At 35.8% G+C, this 22,303-nt stretch overlaps 1 protein-coding gene across 7 annotated transcripts; it reads right to left on the reverse strand.

The window, feature by feature from the left end:
- Positions 1 to 55: 55 nt before the first annotated feature.
- On the reverse strand, positions 56 to 22,002 carry LOC114317742 (putative disease resistance protein At4g19050). Of its 7 annotated transcripts, XM_082887909.1 has the most exons (7): positions 21,755 to 22,002; positions 6,930 to 11,139; positions 2,901 to 3,112; positions 2,307 to 2,369; positions 2,002 to 2,123; positions 1,465 to 1,639; positions 56 to 508 (listed from the first exon to the last, which is right to left on the reverse strand). In XM_082887909.1, the coding sequence occupies exon 2, from the start codon at positions 11,117 to 11,119 to the stop codon at positions 7,391 to 7,393; it is 3,729 nt and encodes a 1,242-aa protein (XP_082744035.1). In that variant the 5' UTR covers positions 11,120 to 11,139; positions 21,755 to 22,002; the 3' UTR covers positions 56 to 508; positions 1,465 to 1,639; positions 2,002 to 2,123; positions 2,307 to 2,369; positions 2,901 to 3,112; positions 6,930 to 7,390. The 7 variants fall into 7 exon arrangements, with proteins under 7 accessions (XP_082744035.1, XP_082744033.1, XP_082744036.1 ...); XM_082887907.1 differs by lacking the exon at positions 2,901 to 3,112; XM_082887910.1 differs by lacking the exon at positions 2,307 to 2,369.
- Between the last annotated feature and the right edge of the window lie 301 nt (positions 22,003 to 22,303).

Here is a 22,303-nt window from a genome sequence, read left to right on the forward strand (position 1 = left end):
CATACACCAACATACACACACAAACCAAAGTAAATTTATAAAAAGAAAAGAGTAATTCATGAATACAATTTTAAATCAATGTTTTCATGATGTGGCTCCGAATTTTAATAGGGGTAAATTACACTGATCTCCATTGAGTAATCAACAAATTTAAACTTCTTTCAGCCCAAACACCATTGAATGATAAAATTACAAATCAGAAATTGTCTATATAGTGTACTTGAGAATAGCTCATTAAAATCTTGTAGGCGACTAAGAGGAGTACAAGAATCTCATGCCACCATGGTTGACATCTCAGTATATAAAGATTTTTACTTATATGACATAAGATTCAAAATTTCTTTCATCGTATGAGATTTGAGTTACATTTTTGAGTTACCAAAGCATTCATATCAACGTCATGTTCCAGCAGTTATTTTATTCCGAAAGCCATGGTTCCATGCTTGGCCCTACAATACTTGCACAGATGACACTTTCTCATGTGATCAGCCACCACTGCTTAGTCCTCCTGCACATAACTCATCCGAATCAAATAAGATTTGAAAATGTATACAAACAAGTCAAAATGACGTTAGTAGTTCTTCAGAACTGGCTATTTTCAGACAGAACTTCTTAAAACAGATTTCGCGCATCAACATGGGAAAAAAAATCATTTTCATACTACTAAGCGACATCTAGTAGGTCCTAAGTTACTTCCTCTGCAATGGAATAAAAGACACTGAGATTTACATTGTCAACTCTTGTTTAGGGGACAGTTATCATATGGTTCACAGGGAAAGTAACTCATTTTCAACAAATACTAAACAGCTAAACCTAATGAAAGGGAAAAAAGTGGTTTGAAAATCAAGGGGAGATTATTACCTGAACCAAACATGACCTTTCAGACCCACTGCTTGCATGACTAACGTAGTTACCTAACTGAAGCCCATGGTCGGGTACAACAACGGACCATAAAGATACACTACTATGAAGTCAACATAGCTAGAAGGAATTACTCTTTGGTGTAAAAGATTCGGTTGCAAGGAATACTAGCTACTTGTTTTTTGGCTACAAGTGGTAGAAAATCGTATTCAAGATAAGTATGAGATTACAAATTATTATGTCAAGCCTTAAGCCATTTTATATTTAAAAATTTTAAAAACTAACTCGTTCAAGTTTTTCAAGAAAGTAAGAGTTCAGTGAATGAACTGGTTGCACTTGGACCATCCATCACTGAATTCAAGAAAGAGAAAGAGATTGTTAGAACATTGTCAATCATGTGAAGAAGAAAACATTCAATAATTTGTAAAGACCATTCACTTAATGTATATCTTTTGAAGCCTTAAATCAATAATAAATCCAATGAAACAACTATAACATTTACTCAGAAAAAAAAAAAAAAAAAAAAAGAGTAGAAATAAATATAACGCTCTAGTAGATAAAGTGCAAAGGCCGGAAATCCAGCATGAGTCATTACTGCTTTACCTGCTTTTAAGCTGTGATGCTAAAATAAAACATCTTCCTGATTTTCCACAACACCTAACATAGTGAAGTATTGAACCTTCAGCAGATTTAGGTCCCCCTTAAGATCATAGTTCACGGAAAATATCTCAATCTTGCTCATTTGCAGTTCTGTTGCCCCTCGTGAAATCGCGACGCTCTACAATTTTATTCACAAAGAAGCAACATGTCAGTTATCGTGAAAAAACAAACATGTCAGTCGAAAAAATGAACGAATCTTTTTCCCTAATCAAAAATTTAAAATTAAAAATGAAAAGGTAATTTGATTCTCCTATAAGTATGCCCAAAATAACAAAATTTGTGATTATTAAGACATAAACATGGTAAAAGGACAAGCAAAAAATAAAAGAGTTTCTACAGAAAACTTGAGCAAATTTTGTACTTGAACAACCATGCAACTTGCAAGAATCCGGCATAGTAATTTATTTTGTTGTGAACCTTTAGCAAGTTTTACATCACTGACAAACAGTAAAGATTTCACATATCAGGAGAAAGTATTACATATTTCTCTTTCAGTTCTATGGATTTCTCATTTCTCTTGTTACAACTTGCCAACAGAGCTGCGCCCGTCGAATACACTGAAAGTGATACCACATTGGTGTCTGAAACATTTCCCGCAGGACCTAAACAGATGTAAAGGAACACAATGATTAGAATTCAGAATCATAGGTTAATAATTAATTTCTTAACACTTAACAGAGTAATAGTGTGCTACACACATGCTGTAGCAAGAAACAAGCTGGAGGAGATGAATGAACTCAAGATTGGACAAGAAAATTGACAATGAGATACAAAATGAAACTCACTAAGATCAAAAGGAATGGTCTGAAGAATTTAACCAGGAATGTCACAAAATGGCCGAAATCCATCTATACATAAAGGAAAGAATAACATCTTACAGCTGCCCACGAAACAATAAAAAACAAAAACATTGTCACAATATTCTGACTAATCAACAGATTCAGATATTGATTTCAGTTGAACAATCCCATTCGTATTTAAGTTCCCTGATTTTTCTTGCTAGGAACATTGTTGCCTACGACCTACGAAGCACTTGTATGGGTACGGGTATTAGTAATGGTACAATATGGGTACGTCAATACAATAAAATCTAAAAAAATGTAAGGTATGGGTACAACTGGGTACGTTCGCAAAATATATATATATATATATATATGTATATTTATTTTTAAATTGGAGTAATGCAAAAATTAGTAAATGGTTTAGTTGGTTAAGATCCAACCTACAATTCACATTCAATGTCAAAAATAAGATATAAACTAAAATTAAATGCCATTATATTAAATAACTTACAAACCAAAGTTTAATCTTAAAATCATACTAAGTATTAAAAATAAAATAAAATAATAAATAAATAAGTCCAATGAAACTAACTTCACCTCTTTATAGAAAAAAATACAACTCCGACTAAGGTATGGCTTGGGTACACCTTGGATATATACTAGATACCTCTATGGTACGGCAAAATTTAAGAAAAAATTTGGGTACGTGTTTCGTACGAAAAGCTCCTCATGATGAGGAATTGGCCTCAATTCTTGGACGTAGGATAAGTGCTCTCCTTTTTTCACGAAAACTTCACACATTGTAGGCCCTACAAATTGAGAAAGGTTTAATAAAGTTATCCGCAGATGATAAGGTTTATAGGGTATCCTTAGGTGCCTCTTAATTCTTGTTTCTCCCAAAGCTTTCACGACCATGAAATGTATGACCTCTTTTGCAATTATTTTCGTGCATTATTTCCATAACTCATTGACAATCTTGTGTTGGCAGTTGTACAAATCAAACAAATGCAAAAAACAGAGGCAGTTGTATATAAACTTTTGGCATAAATTCCAACTAAGAATGGAAAAGTAATGGCAAAACACAAACTCTGCAACCTCAAATCTAAAATTTCTGCACCTGTTAAAATCCACCTACTCTCCACCTACTTCACCCACTTAAACCTACTCCACTAAACCTAACCCACTACACCACTACCACCTCCACTTCACCTACTCCTTACCTACTACACACTCACCCTCTTCTATATATAGGAATCATGAATCATTGTAATATACAACAACACAACAATCAATAATACAATCATTTCTCTTTATACATTAAATTTCTACATGGTATCAGAGCTATAAGATTTAGGCCTGTATTTCTTTCTCACCGGCGGGCAGCCGGCCGGCAACTTTGCCTTCGCTGCCCGCTGGAATTTTCTACACATACCTTCCCTTTCCTGCATCTTCCAACTCTCCGCAATTGGAATTGAGGGTTATGAAAGGAGACTTGAAATTTCCTTTCTTCAACCTGCTGTTTGCACTACTGTTCACACAAATTGCAGATCTCCATGCTATCATCCAACTGCAACGAATTGCACACGCGATGCTCCACGCACTGCCCTAGGTTGTTTCACATCGGCGACGACGCTTGGTTTAACTGTGCTTCCAATCAAGTAGCTCAAGTTCTGTTGACATTGCCCTACTCGTTCTCTCAGCTGGGTATGCTCTCTAGAATTCTGTTTCAGGTTTTCTATGGTCTTGTTGGTAGCTGGACAGCTTACCTCATCAGTGTTCTGTACATTGAGTACAGAACTAGAAAGGAGAAAGAAAATGTTAATTTCAAGAACCATGTCATTCAGTGGTTTGAAGTGCTAGATGGGTTGTTGGGTCCTTACTGGAAAGCAATGGCGTCAACATTTCCGGCCGTTTCTCGACCATAGACCTGACACACCTGGCTGCCAACACCACCATCACCGCCACTTACCAGCACCACCTTCACGCCCAAGGGACAGAAATCATCACATTCCTTACCTTTTTCTTTTATTTTATCCTCCACTTTACACCTCACACGCCTTTTTTGAAAAATCTTATTACCACCACTGAGCTGAGACTTGGCTGTGTGAAAATCTCCACTGCCATTCCCTAACCCACATGGGCTTGTTCTCATCTTTTCATACAACCCATCTTTCCCAAATTGTTTAATCAATCAGTCTGATCCCACTATCCCCACTTTCTTTATTTTATTTTATCTTCATTTTTCACATTAAAAAAAAAAAAAAACAAAACAAAAACAAAAAATACCAAATTTCATTCCAGTTGATTTTTCTGCATTACCACACCTACCATTCGAGTTTGCAAAACACACTTGCTTTATTCATATCAGGGATCAACCCCGATCACAATTTTACAACACAAAAAAAAAAAAAAACAAAAAACAAAAAAAAAACAAAAAAAACAAAAAAAAAAATACAAAAACAAAACGATTTGTTTTCTTTTTTGCAGACGGCCACCCACCGACCTCACTTCCTCTACTCTGCCGCCGGTCTCTTCTTCTTGCCTCCGTCCTGGGCGGCCCTTGACAGTGTTGCCTCCGTATTTCCCACTCCGCCGAGCACGTTCACTCCCCCATACTCCTCCACTGCAGCATATGGCGGACCTCCAAATCGGAACATCACGGTGGCCTTCCGCTTCAGCTCCTTGTTTTCCGCCTTTAGCACACTTATCTCTGCTCGCGCATCCTTATACATGCGTTGGAGCAGAGCCAGTTGGGCGTTTAACTGCTGCACCTCATTTGTCCTACTCTGCAGCCGGTTCGACAAATTTGTAACAGCCGTCATGGTCTCAACACATGATTTCAAAGTATACTGATTGGCCTCAATATCAGTTTGCACCGCCATTTTTTGCTCCACCGACCGCATCGGAAAGTTCAACGGAGCAAAACCAGGGGTGTTTGGTTGAGGTTCACGGGCCTCCGCACCAGTTATCTCTCTTGTTGACTCGTTGAGGTCGGGAAAGAGAGTGAGTAGACCACGGGATGAAGAGGCCATATTCTGGGTAGCTGAACGGGAAGAAGAGGCCATGTTTTTTGGGTTGCTGAGTGTTTCAATGAAATAGCAATTTCAGACTGATAATGTTCGGAAGGGGAGTGTTTCAAGATTTGCAGCTCTTAGAGGCAATCTCTCAGAAAAACGAATATCTCTCTCAGAAAATGAAGAGTTTTTCAGAAGTTTTTTCCCAGGTTTTTTTTTCTTCGCTTCTGCCTCAAGCACAGCCTCCGCATTGGTTTATATCGACACTGACGACGCGGCCGACACGCCACTCTGTCGCTCACGTGCCTCGCCGCGTCTCCGGCTCACCTTTTGATGGCTGGACGCTTTCTGTCGGGCACGCCTTTTGATGAAGTGGGCGCGCCTTTTGAGGGCGCGACTTTTGAGGGCTCACTATATATATCCATATATATATATATATTTGGGCAGCCTATATACACCATCATACAGTGTATTTTTTAAGGGTCCGACAAGACTCTGTAAACTGTCCCGACATTGATTCCGGTTAGCTCCTTCATGGGTCCGACAAGACTCTGTAAACTGTCCCGACATTGATTCCGGTTAGCTCCTTCAAGAGTCCGACAAGACTCTGTAAACTGTCCCGACATTGATTCCGGTTAGCTCCTTCATGGGTCCGACAAGACTCTGTAAACTGTCCCGACATTGATTTCGGTTAGTTTCTACAAGGGTCCAGCAAGACCCCGTAAACTGTCCTGCTACAACGGTCCAACATGACCCCATAAACTGTCTTCTACAACGGTCTGACACGACCACACAGTGTCTGCTACAACGGTCCGACATGACCCCGTAAACTGTCTGCTACAACGGTCCGACATGACCCCATAAACTGTCTTCTACATCGGTCTGACACCGCCATCCAGTGTCCTCTACACCGTTATGACACCCCATACAGTGTCCTCTACATGGTTATGACACCCCCATACAGTGTCCTCTACAACGTTATGACACCACCATCCAGTGTCTTCACCAATGGTCTGACACGACCATACAGTGTCTCTTATCCTCTTTTATTTTTATGTATTTTCTTGTTTTGTTACTCTCTCCAAACTCGAGTTGGTTAGTTCCTATCCCCCTTGAGTTTGCGGGGGGCTGTTAAAATCCACCTACTCTCCACCTACTTCACCCACTTAAACCTACTCCACTAAACCTAACCCACTACACCACTACCACCTCCACTTCACCTACTCCTTACCTACTACACACTCACCCTCTTCTATATATAGGAATCATGAATCATTGTAATATACAACAACACAACAATCAATAATACAATCATTTCTCTTTATACATTAAATTTCTACAGCACCCTAGAGTTTGATCTCAAATATCATAAACTAAACAAATAAATAAACAAAAGGAAAAAACAAAACTTCTTTCAAGTTGTTCCAATACGGGTCAAAAAAGATTAGTGCATTGCGTGGCAGATGACATCCTAGAAACTGAAATGCATAAAAAGTCATGACAGAGTTAACCTGGGTACTGTAGAAAAAATTTAATGGACATCGATGCAGGAACAATCGAAGAGAGAAAACAAACAAGCATCAAACACAAAAGGAAGTGAATTATAAAGTACCTGAAGTGAGATATTGAAAGCTAAAAGTCAGAGTCTGCCAGTATTACAAGAAATGTGTCCTCTGTCGACATAATTTACTCATCCCACATCAATTTTCTCTGAAAAGTAACAGAAGGTCCTTTCGTCATGCCACTAGGGAGTGACTGACATGTGGGCATTGTACTAGGGAGTCATGCCACTAGGGATGGCTGTAGTTCTCCTTGATTTCAGGAATCCTGTAAAAGCAATGCATCACATGGGAACATTTTGGTCACCGACATCCTGTGTACAAACCTAGTCTCCACTTGATTGCAAGATTTCATTTGGAGAGTCTCAAGAATGTCTCGCAGCTGGAATGACAACATTTACAACTTAAAAGTATGGGGCCACTCCCGAGAGTCAGATATCTAGGTTCCATATCTGGTTGCAAGATTCAACTGAAAAAGCTCTTCAAAACCAATGCTGTAGCGAATCCACAAAATCTATAAACTTCTAGCCAATTTGACATTTTTTTTCCCTTCAAACTCCTCTAGATTTGGACATTTCCAAACGCTTACAATTACCTGAGATGGCAACACACACCCAATGCTCTTCAATTCTGGCAATTCCCACAGACACAATGTGTCTAACTTTGGCAATTTGGGCTTTGGTGATGCTTCTTCAAACACAGCCTTCAATTTATCACAAAACTTAATTTGAAGAACCTGAAGGCTTTTTGGCAGCTGGTAAGAAGAGAAAACAAATGACAGTTTTGGACAACAATCCAGATACAGACACTTAAGGTTTTGAAAGGTGTGACTTTGCCAGTTCTCAGGGTATATACACTTCAAATTGAGAGAATTGGAAACCCATAAGACCTCCAAACTTTCCACTTTAGCTACCTCTTCTATCTCCTCTGCATGAAAGACACTCTCCATTTCTTTGCATCTCTCTATCCAACAGCCTTTCAGTACCTTGAAGTTGGAAGCACCTAAATCAGATAACCAGCTTTCAAATGCATTGTCGATCAAAAATACAAATTCAGCAAGACTGAGAACCTCCTTAATACCCTTGGGGGAACGCTGGAAGCCTCGAATTTCCAATGACTGCTGCTTTTCAAAATCACAGAACTGTTTGATTTTGAAGTAGATATCTCCGAACATAAAATCATCCATGTAGAAAGGCACAACTCCTTTTGTATCTTGCTCCTCAATGGGATGAATAGACAAGTGGAATTGCTTGAAGCTTGATGTCCACAATGACTGGTTGTTTTTCATAAGTTGAAGAAATTGGGAACTACTTAAGGATAAAGGAGGTTTGTTATTATTCCCAACTGTTTTGACTGGCAAACTGGAGATGCCCCAGCCATACTGATTTGGTTCCTTTGTCATGCTGCTCACAGCTCCTTGAGTATCCTTCATGCCTGGTAGGACAAGATGTTCAAGATTGGTCAATTTTGAGATCCCATATGGCAATCCACTAACAGTGGCCCCCAGCAGATGGAGCACTTCCAGTTGCAGGAACTCTTTTAAGCCTGGACAATCTCTAAGCAGAAGCTGACGGAGGTTGCTAAAGTTGTCAAGGGATGGCAGATCATCAACTGCAGTTTCAGACAGATCTAGGACTTCAAGCTTTGTCAACTCTTTCAAACCAGGCACAGTTGTCAAGTCTGGACAACCCCTTATATAAAGCTGATGGAGGTTTTTGAGGTTTGACATGGATGGTAACCGTTTTAGCAGGGTTTCAGAGAGATCAAGAATCTGGAGGTGATCCATTTTTTTCAAGAAATCAGCTCCAGTCTCTCTAAAACAGCTAATACCACGCAAATTTAGCTTCTCAAGTTTTGATAGAGAATCTAGTGGTGGAAGCTCACTCAAGCTGGTACATTTTTTCAGCAGGAGGTGGCGGAGGTTGATAAGATTTGAGAGTGATGGCAAGCGTTTGATCTTAGTCTCAGAAAGGTCAAGCTTCCAAAGCTGAGACATCTGCTCAAAGGATTTATCTTGTAGTACTGTCAAAGCACTACAACCAGAAAGGTCAAGCACCTCAAGTTTTGTAAGGGAATTCAAGTCAGGCAACTCCTCCAAGTTTGAGCAACATGACAATAATAGCTGACGCATGTTATGGAGATGGGAAAGAGATGGCAGAGTTTTGACCTGCGCTTTTGAAAAATCAAGTGTTTCAAGGTCTGTAAGTAATTCTATGCATTCGAGCTTACTTAGACTAGTGCAACCGTTTAAATACAAATGATGAGGATTGCTAACGTTAGAAGGTAGATGATCAACGGCAGTTCTAGATAGATCAAGAATCTTAAGGTCAGTCAGATTTGCTAGAGATTGATCATGGAACTCCTTAAAATTGCAGGCATCTGAGAGATCAAGAATTTGGAGAGTAGCTACCGAAGTAATGCTACGCAGTCTATCCACCTCTAAACACCCACTTAGCAAGAGATGAGTGAGCTTTTTCAGACTAAAAATCAATGGTAAGCTCTTAATATTTGTTTTGGAAAAATTAATCATTTGAAGTTCCTTATTAGATGAAAAGCTTTTGTCTTGTATACTACTCAAAGATGTAGAACCAGAAAGATCTATCACCATGAGATTTGTAAATTTTTTCAAACTTCTCAGTTCTGTTAAGTGAGAACACTCTCTAAGGATGAGCCAGCTTAGTTCACTAAGTTCATAAAAAGATGAGGGTAATGCCACAAAATCCAGCCTAGATAGATTGAGGCTCCTAAGATGGGGAATAGACTTAAAAAGATCATCTGGGATTTCCGTCAAGAAGCTAGGGCCAGATATCTCAAGAACAGTTAATTTTTCAAAATTTAGAGTGCGGTCTATCTTCTCCATGAAATGACAGCCTCTGAGGAGAAGCACACAAAGATTGTTCATCTCAGAAGGGAAAAGAGAAAAATTTTTGAATGTAGGGTCAAAAAGGGCAAGAACTCGGAGTTCCTGGTGGGACTCAGAGAAATTAGGAGGAAAGTGCCTGCTGAGAGAATTCCCATCAAGCAGTAAGGTAGAGGATTTCTGTCCTTGTTTGCCACTGTGAGGTGCTTTTATCAAGCCATCCTTCTGTGTAATTCTTCCAAGGCCTTCCCACTTTCCATCCCCATGCACATTAGCTAATCCCAGACTGGCTGTGCCACTAAATCCACGACGGTAGCAATGATCTGAAGTTATCATTTCCCTTTCCTTGAGAATTTCATCCAAATTCAGCGTTGGCCCATCCATTACAACGTAATCAGCCTCCACTTTTCTCAGAATCTGACAATCCATAAGCTCCATCAAAACAACATGACCCTTCTCATAAGCCTTCTCCATACAATTGGTGTGACCAAGAAATCCTTCCATCACCCAGTACGCTATCAATTCATTATAATGGATGCGCCGACAATCATGGAAGAAGTGGCTACCTCCCCAAAAGCAGTCAATTAAAACACTGTTTGGCAGCAAGTCATATCCACTGCGTAGTAAATGTGTTATGTTGTAGATTTCATCATCCGGTATTTCCTCCAGGGAACGTTTCAGCATCTGCACCCCACACCCTTGTTTAGAAACGCAACTGAAGGCTTTTGCCATCATGATAATTGCAGCAGGCATATTTTTAGTCTTTCCAAGAAAAGCACTAGCTAAATCTTTAATCTCCGGAACTACAAAAGCACTGGTCCCAGCCCTTTCTTGCAATAAGGAAAATGACTCTTCCTCTGACAAGGGCTTTACCTCTATCACTGACTTCTCACCATCCTCAGAACTATCACTATTGAGGCTCTCTCTTTTAGTGATTAAAACTTTGTAATCTCGCTGGTCAAGATTCAGCAAGGTTCCCAAATCAAACATCATCTGTGGTTCATTTGTTTTTTCATCATCCAAAACCAGAAGCAGCTTCTTTCCGGAAAGAGCATCAGATATCCACTGTTTCAAGTCTCCCTGGTTCTCCTCCTTCTCCGACTCCTTATTATCATTGTCAGCTTCTGACTCCCCAGTGGTGGAAAGTAGGGATAACTGACAAGCTATACTGTCACGAAGAGTGTCCTTGTCATATTCTGTATTCAGAAATACCCAGAGAGCAACGTCAATTAAGCCCTTCTTTTTTGCAAGATTACTTATCTCTCTGGCTGTCCATGTCTTTCCAACTGCAGCCTTCCCATAAACAACAATTCTTTTGACTTTGTCATTACTCAGCAGTTCAAATAATTTTTTTTTCCTCTCTGCCACTGCACTCACAGCCATTGTTGATGAAACAAATCCCACTGCATAATTTTGATTAAAAATTAATCATATAATTTCAATAAAATGGAGACAGGAAGGGGAATTTATTAGAAAATTCTCTTTCAAGTACTTGTATCTCAATTAGTCCATATCATATTCTTGTATTCTAATAAGTTCTATTATTTGGACATTTGATCCACAGAATCCTAATTCTCATATTTATGACATCTAATTATAAATGATGAACTTTGTCCCATGGTTCACAGCTCATATTATCCAAGATCGTGACACATATACAATATGATTTTTATATATTTTATGCTCTTCAGGAATAGAATTTTATCAACACAACAAAATAGAAGTGAAGAACTTTGTTTCAGGGCTTACAGCCTAAAATTATCCAATATCCACTGTAATATATGTATATATATAACCTTCTATACATACACATTTTTTTGGGGTGTACATAATATGATTATCACTCTATAAGAGTAGAATTGCTTGAAACATAAAAAATGTACAAAAGAATCCCAAGCACACCCAACAGAGAACATCCTTCGAGAAAACTAGAAGACAATAAGTTCAAAATTATATGAACACCACTTATCATTATAGAACTTTAATACGAAGAGCAAAACAACCTCAACTGGGAAGACCAAATTATGGAATTAACGCTGCCAATGCAATAAAGTAGTAATGATGCATTACACTTTGAAGTAGCAACACCAAGTGACCTTAAGTGGATAGACTAAAATGCAATGACCAGTGTTATTTAAGGGAAGAGGCACACTGACGTGACGATGTCTGTTGGGGCCTAGGCGCAAGGCGAGATGCGGGCTTCATCAAAGCAATGCGCATGTTATAGACATTAAGATTAAGATTTTTTTTAAGTATAAGAAATTTATTGCGTCTTTTATCTACCATATGCTAACCAATGAAACATATTGTATTTTTACATGAGATTATTACCACCAAGTACACTACATTATGCTTAAAAGCTTTGCACCATGTCAACAATTTCAAATAAAGTAAATTTAAATTAAATAATCAAAAATAATAATAATAATAATAAACAAATTAAGTAAATAAAATAATCAATTAAGAAAATTAAGTCATTAACTATAAACACTTAGAAAACAAAGTATAATTAAATAATCAAAAGCAATTAAGCAATAACAAAAAAATTAAACAAATTAAGTAAATAAAATAATCAATAAAGAAAATTAAGTCTTTTTTTTTTTTTTTTGATCGGCAAGAAAATTAAGTCATTAACTATAAACACTTAGATAACAAAGTATTGTTTGGCCATTGCCATTGTCACTATTTAGAGGGGGAAAAGTAAAACAAAAAATGGTATGTAAGCCAAAATATAGAAGTTCAAGTATTTACCTTAATTTGTTGTTTAGGGTCAAGGCTATCTATTTATTAGGGGGGCTTTGACACAATGTGAATAACTTAAAAATTATAAAGGATTTCATTAGATCAAAAGGTTGATATCACATCTTTAATAAATTAGGTAAAATTGAAAAAGGTGCACGCCTATTTGCGCCTCGCACACCTTGAGCACCTTGACTGCGCTTCATTAAAGTCATGTCGCCTCATGGGTATTAAGGCACCTAACACTAGCAACGACAACTACCATGCCTACATCTATCAAGCACGGATACAGGTACGATATTGGTAAGGGTACGCCGACACGAAAAAAATTAAATTAAATTAAAATATGTAAAATACAAGTATGGCCTAGGTACATCCATAAAAAATAGGGTATAATTACAATTACCTCCTTTGAAGTTTTGCATAATTGTAGGGATCTACACTATGGTTTCTGAAATTACACAGACCTCCCTTACCTGACATTTCAAGATCCCCCCCCCCCCCCCAAAAGTTAATTTAGCCCAAACGGTGTTAACTTGGGTGTGCAAATGACCTTTAAATACTATTCATAACCTCAAGGGAACTAAGTGTAATTTACCCTAATATATATATATACATGAAATTATCATTTTATTTCTCACAACTTTTTCAAAACATAAATGTAATTCCTTGACTCTTGTATTTTTTTTCCTGCTATAAGTTTTTGAACTTTTATAACTTAAACAATGAAATTCAACCATTAATGAAGGTAAGAAAGAATATCCATGTTTCTTGTTTGAATTAATTTTAAAATTTAATTTAATAAAAATAGTCTAAATGACCGGAACAAAGATTGAGATATAGATTTTAGATGTAATAGATGACAAATTATTTGAGTATTTTATAATTTTGGGTAAATTACATTTACCTCCCCTGAGGTTACTGACAAATACAGGGACCTCTCCTGTAGTTTGAATAATTACAATAACCTCCCCTGCTTTACCTGACAATGTCAAGATTCCCCCTTCTGTTGACTTCCGTTTATTTATTTCACAGAAAAAGCTGATGTCATCAAAGCCAAACATTAAAATGTCTATAATGCCCTAAAGTGTCCTCAACCCATCTATGTCCGGAACAGTGTATTTTCTGAGAAAATGGTGGGTAGTTTCCTTTGCCTAAATTAGTTTCTCACCTTACTTCTCTCCCTAATTTTCTCGCGTTTTCGTCGTAAAATCCAAAACCCACCACAACCCAGAAACAAAACAAACCCACAACCTATCACAACTACACAAATCACAATGGTTCTAACTCTACCATTCGAATTGCTCAAATCAGAAAAATCAAAACCAAACAGACAGTTGGCAGTATCTTCATCGGTTGGGCCGAAACGATTGATAAACACCGCGGCGTAAATCGAAGGGTACGCCATGCAATCGGAGAGGTTTCCAATTGATCGGCTGTTCAAATTCGAAGGCTGGAGGCTCGAGAGACTGATGGTGCAAGAAGCGCACGACCAACCGTTACCAAGAGATTGATTACACGCCTTCACGGCATCGTCTAATGCCGATTTCGAAACATTGCCTTCGAATGCATCAAGAGTAGTGATGTTCATACAACCCTCGGCGATCCAAGAGGCCTGGAAACTGCAGATTTGCGAATATTATTGAAATTGGGGAAGAAATCGTTTATTAGGGTTTGGTATGAAACCCAACAGGACTCGGCGGAGTCAATCGGAGGAAGAAAATTGTTGGTGGTTCGGAGATAATCGGACTGAATGAGTCGGAGACCGACCTTGATGTAGTGACGAGACGGAATCGGAGTCGAGTTTTGGACGATTTGAGGATTGAATAAGTCAGCGAAGGACGTCGAAATCAAGAGGACATGATGAGGCCGTGGTGTGGAGGTGGCGGGCGGCGGAGGCAGTGGTGGAGGAGGAAGAGGAGAGAAGAGAGAGGTGGAGTTGTAGAGAGAGAAAGAGGAGGAAGATGAGGGACATCTGGGGAGTGATTTAGAGAATTCAGATTACACTGCTGTTGAAATTGGAAACCAAAGTGAAATTGGGATTGGGGGATGAGATGAGATGAGAGAGAACAAAAAAATTAAAATTAAAATTAAAAACAAAGTTGAATACTATAATCAAAGGGTATTTTCGTCTTTTCATGCTCAAATAACAGGGTAATATGGTCATTTTGTATACAAAAGTAACGTCGTTTATGTATAATTGACGGATTGGGGGAATCTGTACAATGTCAGGTAAAGTAGGGGAAGTTAGTGTAATTATTAAAACTACAGGGGAGGTCCCTGTATTTGTCAGAAACCTCAAGGGAGGTAAATGTAATTTACCCTATAATTTTTAAGTAATTTCTTTCTCAAGTAAAATTCAATTTTAATTTTAAGTATAAGAAATGACAAATTGTTTAAATAGTGTATTATTCTCAAAAAAAATTCTTCATATTTCATTCCCTATCAACTAATTTTAATTTATTGTACTAGGATTAGATTTTTTTTCACTTTTATATTTATTTTTAAACATTTTTCTAACAAGGTGAGAAATATTGACCCTTTTTTTTTAATATCCATCGACTAGAAATTGAAAGACTAAAACAAAAAAAAATTAAAATTCCATTGACTGGAAATTGAAAGACGCACAAAAAAAAAATTAAAATTTGAGAATAATATAGGATTGTGAAAAAAATAAAAAAGATAATTTTTATATTTGTATACATATTTAAAGAAGCAACACGTGATATTTATAAGGTAGCATTTGGTAATATTTATAAGTCAAATTTTTCTTTTTTAATATGAAATGTTATTATGTTTATTTTTCTTAAAAAAAATGCTTAATACACATATGTTTACAAACAAAAGAAAATTCATGTTTCGTAAGTTGGTATGGTATTAGGTGATGCTGGCTAGCAGTGATGAAAAGAAAAAATGATGAAAAAAAGGAGGAAAGAGCACGAGGGAAGAGAACAAATAATAATAATAATAAATTATGTGGCGTTGATTTTGGTTGCAGTGGTACCATGAAAAAATAAATGAGAGAATAATAAAAAGAAGAATGAAAGAAATAAAAAAAAGAAAATGGAAAGAGAGAGAGATAGTGAAAACTGATTTTTTTTTTTTTTTTTTTTTTTTTTTGTAGAAATAGAAAGTGGGTCGTGATGGAAGAAGAAGGCAAAAAATTAAGAAAATGATAAATAAAAAAATGTGAGAAAATAAAAGAAAATGAATTAGAAACAATATAGAGATAAAGTTAATACAAAGTTGATATCATGTTAGTAGATGAAATTAGAGAATGAGTTCACACAAAGTTTAAGATTTGCAGAGGAGCACTTGAATTTAAAGGATTTCGAATAAGCAAAACTAAGACAAAATACATGGTGTAAATTTAGTAACAATAACAATGAAATCAGAGAAGTGAAGATTGAGAATCAAGAAATACCTAAGAGTGAACATTTTCGTTATTTAGGGTCAATTATCACAACGGCGGGGGAAATTGATACGAATGTGGTCCATAGAATTAAGGCGAGGTGGCTTAAGTGGAGAAATGCGTCTAGGGTACTGTGCGATAAACGAGTATCCAATAAACTAAAAAGAAAGTTCTATAGAACGGCTATCAGACCAGTAATGTTGTATGAGACGGAGTGTTGGGCAACCAAGAAACAACATATAGATAAGATGAGTGTTGCTGAGAGGAGGATGCTAAAATTGATGTGTGACAAGACTACAAAAGACAAAATTAGGAATGAGTATATTTAGGAATGGGTAAGAGTAGCACTACTAGCAGATAAGTTGAGAGAGAATAGATTGAAATGGTTTGGTCATATTCAACGAAAACCAACAGAGGTAGTAGTGAAGAGATGTAGTGACGGTAGATGAAGTGTTAGGGGACAGGGTAGACCTAAATTGACATTGGCTAGCATAGTAAATAAAGATATGAATCTACTTAATTTGAATAGAAAAATGGTCTTTGATAAAGCCGCGTGGAAAAGAAAGATTCATATAACCGACCCCATTTGATGGGACTTAAGGCTTAGGCCTCGTTTGAGAATAGGTTTTTTTAGTAACTTTTTGACTTTTTGGCTAAAATGTGATGTAAAAAAAACTAGTATGTTTGGGATGACTTTTTGACTTTTTACGAAAAGATGTGCAAAAAATAGAGAGAAAAGAAAATCCTTGACTTTTTGGTATGGGTTGTTGGCTTTCTGATTTTTTTTAGTGACTTTTTGACTTTTTTGCTAAAAAAATCACTTGCCAAACGAGGCCTTAGTTTGGTTTGGTTTGGTTTGGTTATAGAGACAGTTAGTTTGCGAGAGGAACAATATAATATGGGTTGCTCAAAATGTTAGACATTCTAACAGATAGATAACAGAAGGGAGGGAGGCAGGTGTAATTATTGAAACTACAAGGGGTATCTTGACAATAATTTCAAAAGTAATGGAGATCACTATAATTATCGAAACTACAAGGTGTATCTACAATTATGAAAAACTTCAAGGGAGGCAAGACTAATTACCCTAAAAAATATATTTTTTATAATTTGTAATAGTGCATGATATATAGCAATTAGAAATGAAATGCAAAAATTAGTTAAAGCAAGGTACAAACTAGCATTTAATGCCTATCGGCACAAAGAGATTACTGAGAGAGAATCAGACAACAGCTCAACTAATAAAGAGAGATATGATTACTCAATCAATAAAGACTATAGAAAATTCCAAAGTATTCTCTTAAATTTGTAATATTAAAATACCCTTTATTTTTAGAGTTTTTTAAAATAGATACAATGTGTTGATTACAGTTTCTCATTAATATTTAAAAAATTATATTTATGCCTCAACATAACCACAAAAGTACCCGATGTGTATCCATGTCACCATACTAATACACATACCCATTCTAGATACACCCCCGACACGCATACGACATAATTTTGGCAGTACCCATGCTTCATAGGTCTACATCTTCGAATAAAATCCACCATTCTTAAATCAATAGTAATGCATTTGGAATGGAGCCAGCATTTGATACCATTCTAGGTAGTGCGTAAGAGTTGTGATATTGTCATTACAAAATGTGTTCAAATTTAGCTTGGTTTGTTGGAGTTCTTGAAGTTCAGTTTACATATTTTATTCATTCATCATATAACAAGGAATCTAAATTGACAGAATTTCGATAGGATAAATGATCATTAGAACCCAAGAAGACAAGAAAAATCTGATCAAATCCTCTTTGATACAATGACAAGTATAATATTCATATGAATCCAAATCTATGACCAGTTGGATCAGAGTAGCCACCAAAGTAACATAATCAACACAAGAGATACCACTAATCAAATATTGGGCAAAAATTAAAATTCAGAGACTTTTGACATGATTTTACTCAACCAATATGCTTATTATCAAGCTAAGATCTTTATAGCAGAAATAACAACTAGATACACTGCTATCTTAGCATATTACATTTACTAATTACTATCCATACATATATGTACAAATATACATAGTACAACTATTATGGATAATAATCTTTCCATTCCTAGTTGATCTCCTTGTCCTAAACCAAATGCAATTCATTAGTTCATGAATCAATCATATTCACCTTTTGATAATGACACTTTCACCCCATTCAAAAAATGGTATTCCCCGCAACAACTAATTATTTGTCTATAGCTTTTGTGCCCATTTTACTTGGAACCTAGGTTTTAAGTAACGATTGCGGTTGCTGTAATGATAATGGTGACAACAATGCAGTTGCAAGGTGTAACAGTGGGAACAACCGGAGCCATGATTTCTTTTTTTCTTTCACACAATTTTGAAAATCTAACTGATACACATGTTTATATTTTAGAATGACATTTGGTAGGATTTAAAAGAGGTTCTTAGTGGTTTTTTTTGGTTTTGTTTTGTTTTTTAACTTGATCTAATATATGTACTAAATTTTACACTCGATTTAAATCACTATGGAGATTTTTCCTTTTGTTGGTTGTATCTAATTTTCTTTGTTTTATTGATTGTATTTATAGATAACTTCTCCTTGTCATGCAAAATAAATAAATATATATATATATGAATCAAGTTTACTGTTAATATTCCTAGGGTCATACACAAAAATTCAGAGTGCAATATGGCAACATACTAATGTAAAAGTACATAACATGATATCCAAGCTTTATTCAATAAATCTAACCTAAAATCAAATAGATCTAAGTCTATGTTACATGGACTCTTCAAAATAAATCAAATACCCGTGTCGGATACCCGACACTCGGACAAGAGTATGGGATATGTGTCGGATACTTTTCAATGGATACTTCTTATATAATTGTATGTAACACTATACTATTATTATATATACATATTGTTGTATAATTGCTATAAATGTCATTTTGACACTATAAGTTACATGTAGCATCATTTTATCTCACATACTAGATTAAAAATATAAAAATATGACCTTTTTTGGCCGAGTCCGCGTACCCTTAAATTTATGATTTGATGAGTCCGACCTCTAGATACATACCCGTACCCGACACCCGTACCCAAATCCATGTAACATAGATCTAAGTTAGTAATCAAGCCACCAACCCAAAAAAAATTAGAAAAAAGAAGAAAAAAAAAAAAAAAGGAGAACTAGTCTCATGTAACCTTGATAACAACTCAAATCTTGTAGAACATGAAGACTGTAGATCTAAGATTTTTGTAAAGTTCTATGTTTTTCATGTGATGTTATGTTAGCAACTGAAAAAAAGAAAATGAGAAAAAATAGTCTTAAATGCATGATCTTCTAAAAACAGAAGTGCAAGCATTATAGCAGTGTGTCATAACAGCCATTACAGACATCACATAAGGTTGTGGTTGTGGCCCATTTTTAAAACCATGCTTGGAACATACAAAATTAGAAGGGGTGTGAGTCAGTCAATTGAAAGCACTCCTAAAAAAACTCAGAAATCGATTTCGAATATTTTAATGTTGTGTTTGCATCTTGCATTGGCGAAAGAGATTTGTAGATGGAAAAGAAAACATAAGCAAAAAGTCAACAAAATTAGCTTCTTCTACTAACCCTCCACAAACCCAAGATCCAAACCAGCCCAAAAGATTCCTGAAGCTGAAAATATACTTCTAGAACTTTTTTCAGTTCTAAAAACAAAAACAAAAAAATCATAAATCGATTTCTAATATTTTAATGCTGTGTTTAATAATTTAATGATGTGCTGGGATTTTTGGATTTGTGAAACGATTCGCAGAGGAAAACAGAGAGAAAAAAGTGAAGTGAACAAAACTTGGCTTCTACTTCATTCATTTTTAAGTCTACTTTACAAATCCCTATACAAATTCAAGATCCAAACAATCTAAAAGAATCATGAAGCTGAAGGTCTGGCGCTAAGAACATTCCAACTCACAATCGAATCAGATCAAATTGCTTACTGTACAAGGATTATAAGCAAAATTAGGGATTTGAGATGATCGTATAATTGAATTTTCATTTTGATAACACGTGAATCATGAATCTAGCAATCACACATTTGGAAAAGGCCAAAATTTATATACATATGCAGAGAGAGAGAGAGAGAACCTGGACAGCTAAGAGCAACTCCTCTAGCAAAGACAGAAACTTTGTGATGGGGAATTGGAAGACAGAGCCAAATTAACCTAGACTATTGTAACCTAGGGGTTGTTGCAGAACTGGCCTGGGCTAAGGCCATTGAGAGGCCTGTGCTTTAAGCCTAAAAAATTGGCCCAAAATAGGGGTTCAAATTTAGAAAAGTATTTAGTATATTACAAATATAAATAGGTTTAAATTATTTTTGTTGTTTTATGGCCAATTTAGAGAACCTAAAAATATTCTGTTGGCTCATATTTGTTTATAAGTGTGGTTTGACCCAATTGAAATTAAATATATACAAAATATTGGTGACTCTTGAATGAGAAACACTACATATATATACAAAATGTTGGTGGCCCAAAATAGGGCCCCCTAATTTTTTTTACCTTCTTTCTTTATCAGATTTTAATGGAATAAATAAATTTGTCCTAATTTTTTTTACCTTCTTTGTTTATCAGATTTTAGTGGAATAAACAATTAATTCAATCTCAATCACACTCATACATAGGAGTGTGCCCAGTGCGAGTCGGTAGGGGTTTAGAGATAAAATAGAAATCGCACAGGGGGGTGGCAGATTAACAAAATTAACATTAGAAATTGCCATTTTGTTTATCAAAAACCGACAGTTTGGTTGACAAATAATAGCGGTTTTGACTTGCTGGTTTAGGGCAGATTGGTTACTTATTTTAAAAATATATAATTTAAATTACAAAACCTAAATCAAAGATTTTTTAAAAAAGGAAAAACTAATTTACAAATTAACTAAAATAGTCAAAATTAAAATAGATGTCCACTCATCTAACACATTGACAAACTAATAAACTAAAAATCCAACAATCCAAACAAATTATACAATAACAATCTAGTGGAATCCCAATCTTTGATTCTTCTATTCAAAAATGCAATAGCACCATTATTAGAGCTTGCATGTGCATATATAACATGCTTCTGTTGTCTATGTATATCAATGTCAAACCTTGCGGCTCCTTTTGTTTTCAATATACTTGCCTAATCATGTAATTTTGAGGCAAAATTGCTCTGTTTAGACTATTATATTTTTCAGTAATATTACAAATTTTTAAAAAAATTAAAAAATTACTTAGAAAATATTCAAATAAATATATTCATAAATCACAATAATTCTAAATAAGGTTCATATCGTACTAATTTTAAATGTATACCATATAATTCATTTCGAGATAAAATTTCAGATACTTTTTTTTTTTTTTTTTGTGGTACGTAACATTTGTTTGGTGTTTTAGTGGGTGCCACAGTTGGGTCCCCAAAGTGAAATCATCTTCACCTGATGTTCTAGAATGATTACGAATCATTTGATCCAACACACAAAACAGAGAGGAAAAATAAGCAGAGCATTCTTTTCTCCAGAAAAATAGAGAGGGAAAAAAAAAACTCAGATTTGAAAAAAAAAAATGCAGCAGAAGAAGAAATGCAGAAATTTTCAAAACTCAGATCTGAATAAGATTGAAAACCCATTACAAACCATGTGTCCAATACAAGGGAAAAAATATATATCTTCTCTTACCAGTCCTAGAAAACACAGAAACACCAAATCAAGAAGCAAAAGGTCCACATCTAGAGACCCATTTCGTTAAAAAACACTACAAAGAAACCCAAAACAGAGAATAAGAGAAAGAGACAGCAGAAAAAGAGCAAAGAGAAAGCATGTACCAAATCGGCGAGCGGAGAAGATGCAACCGGCAAGGCTACTAGTGGCAGCGGCGACCGGCGAGGCTAATAGAGGCGGCGGCGACCGGCGAGGCTAATAGAGGCGGCGGCGATGGCGATCGGCGTGGTGGAGGAGCAAGAGGTGAGACAAATGTTGTTTACCAATCTGTGAATACGATGAGATGCTTAGAGTTTAATTTGAGAATTGATTGTGTGTGTGTGTAAGTAAATGTGGTTGGAAGCTGTGCTGTGTTTCTCTGCATTGGCATATATATATATATATTTAAAAAATAATAGATAAATTATATTGACATTCCTGAGATTTATATTTATTATAATTTTTTTTCTCACTTTTTAAAAATTAAATTTTCTTTTTAAGATTTAAAGTTTCATTACAGATTGTTTCCTCCAGCAATTTAATTTTTTTAAATACCAATTTTGTCCTTATTGGGTAAATTACATTGACACTCCTCATATTTTAGAAATTATAATTCTCTCCCTAAGGTTTAAAGTAACATTACCAATTGTTCTCTCGATTAGTATTAGTATTGA

This window comes from Camellia sinensis, chromosome 9 (genome assembly GCF_055761805.1).
Source record: "Camellia sinensis isolate YWXY chromosome 9, ASM5576180v1, whole genome shotgun sequence".
Lineage (NCBI taxonomy): Eukaryota > Viridiplantae > Streptophyta > Magnoliopsida > Ericales > Theaceae > Camellia > Camellia sinensis.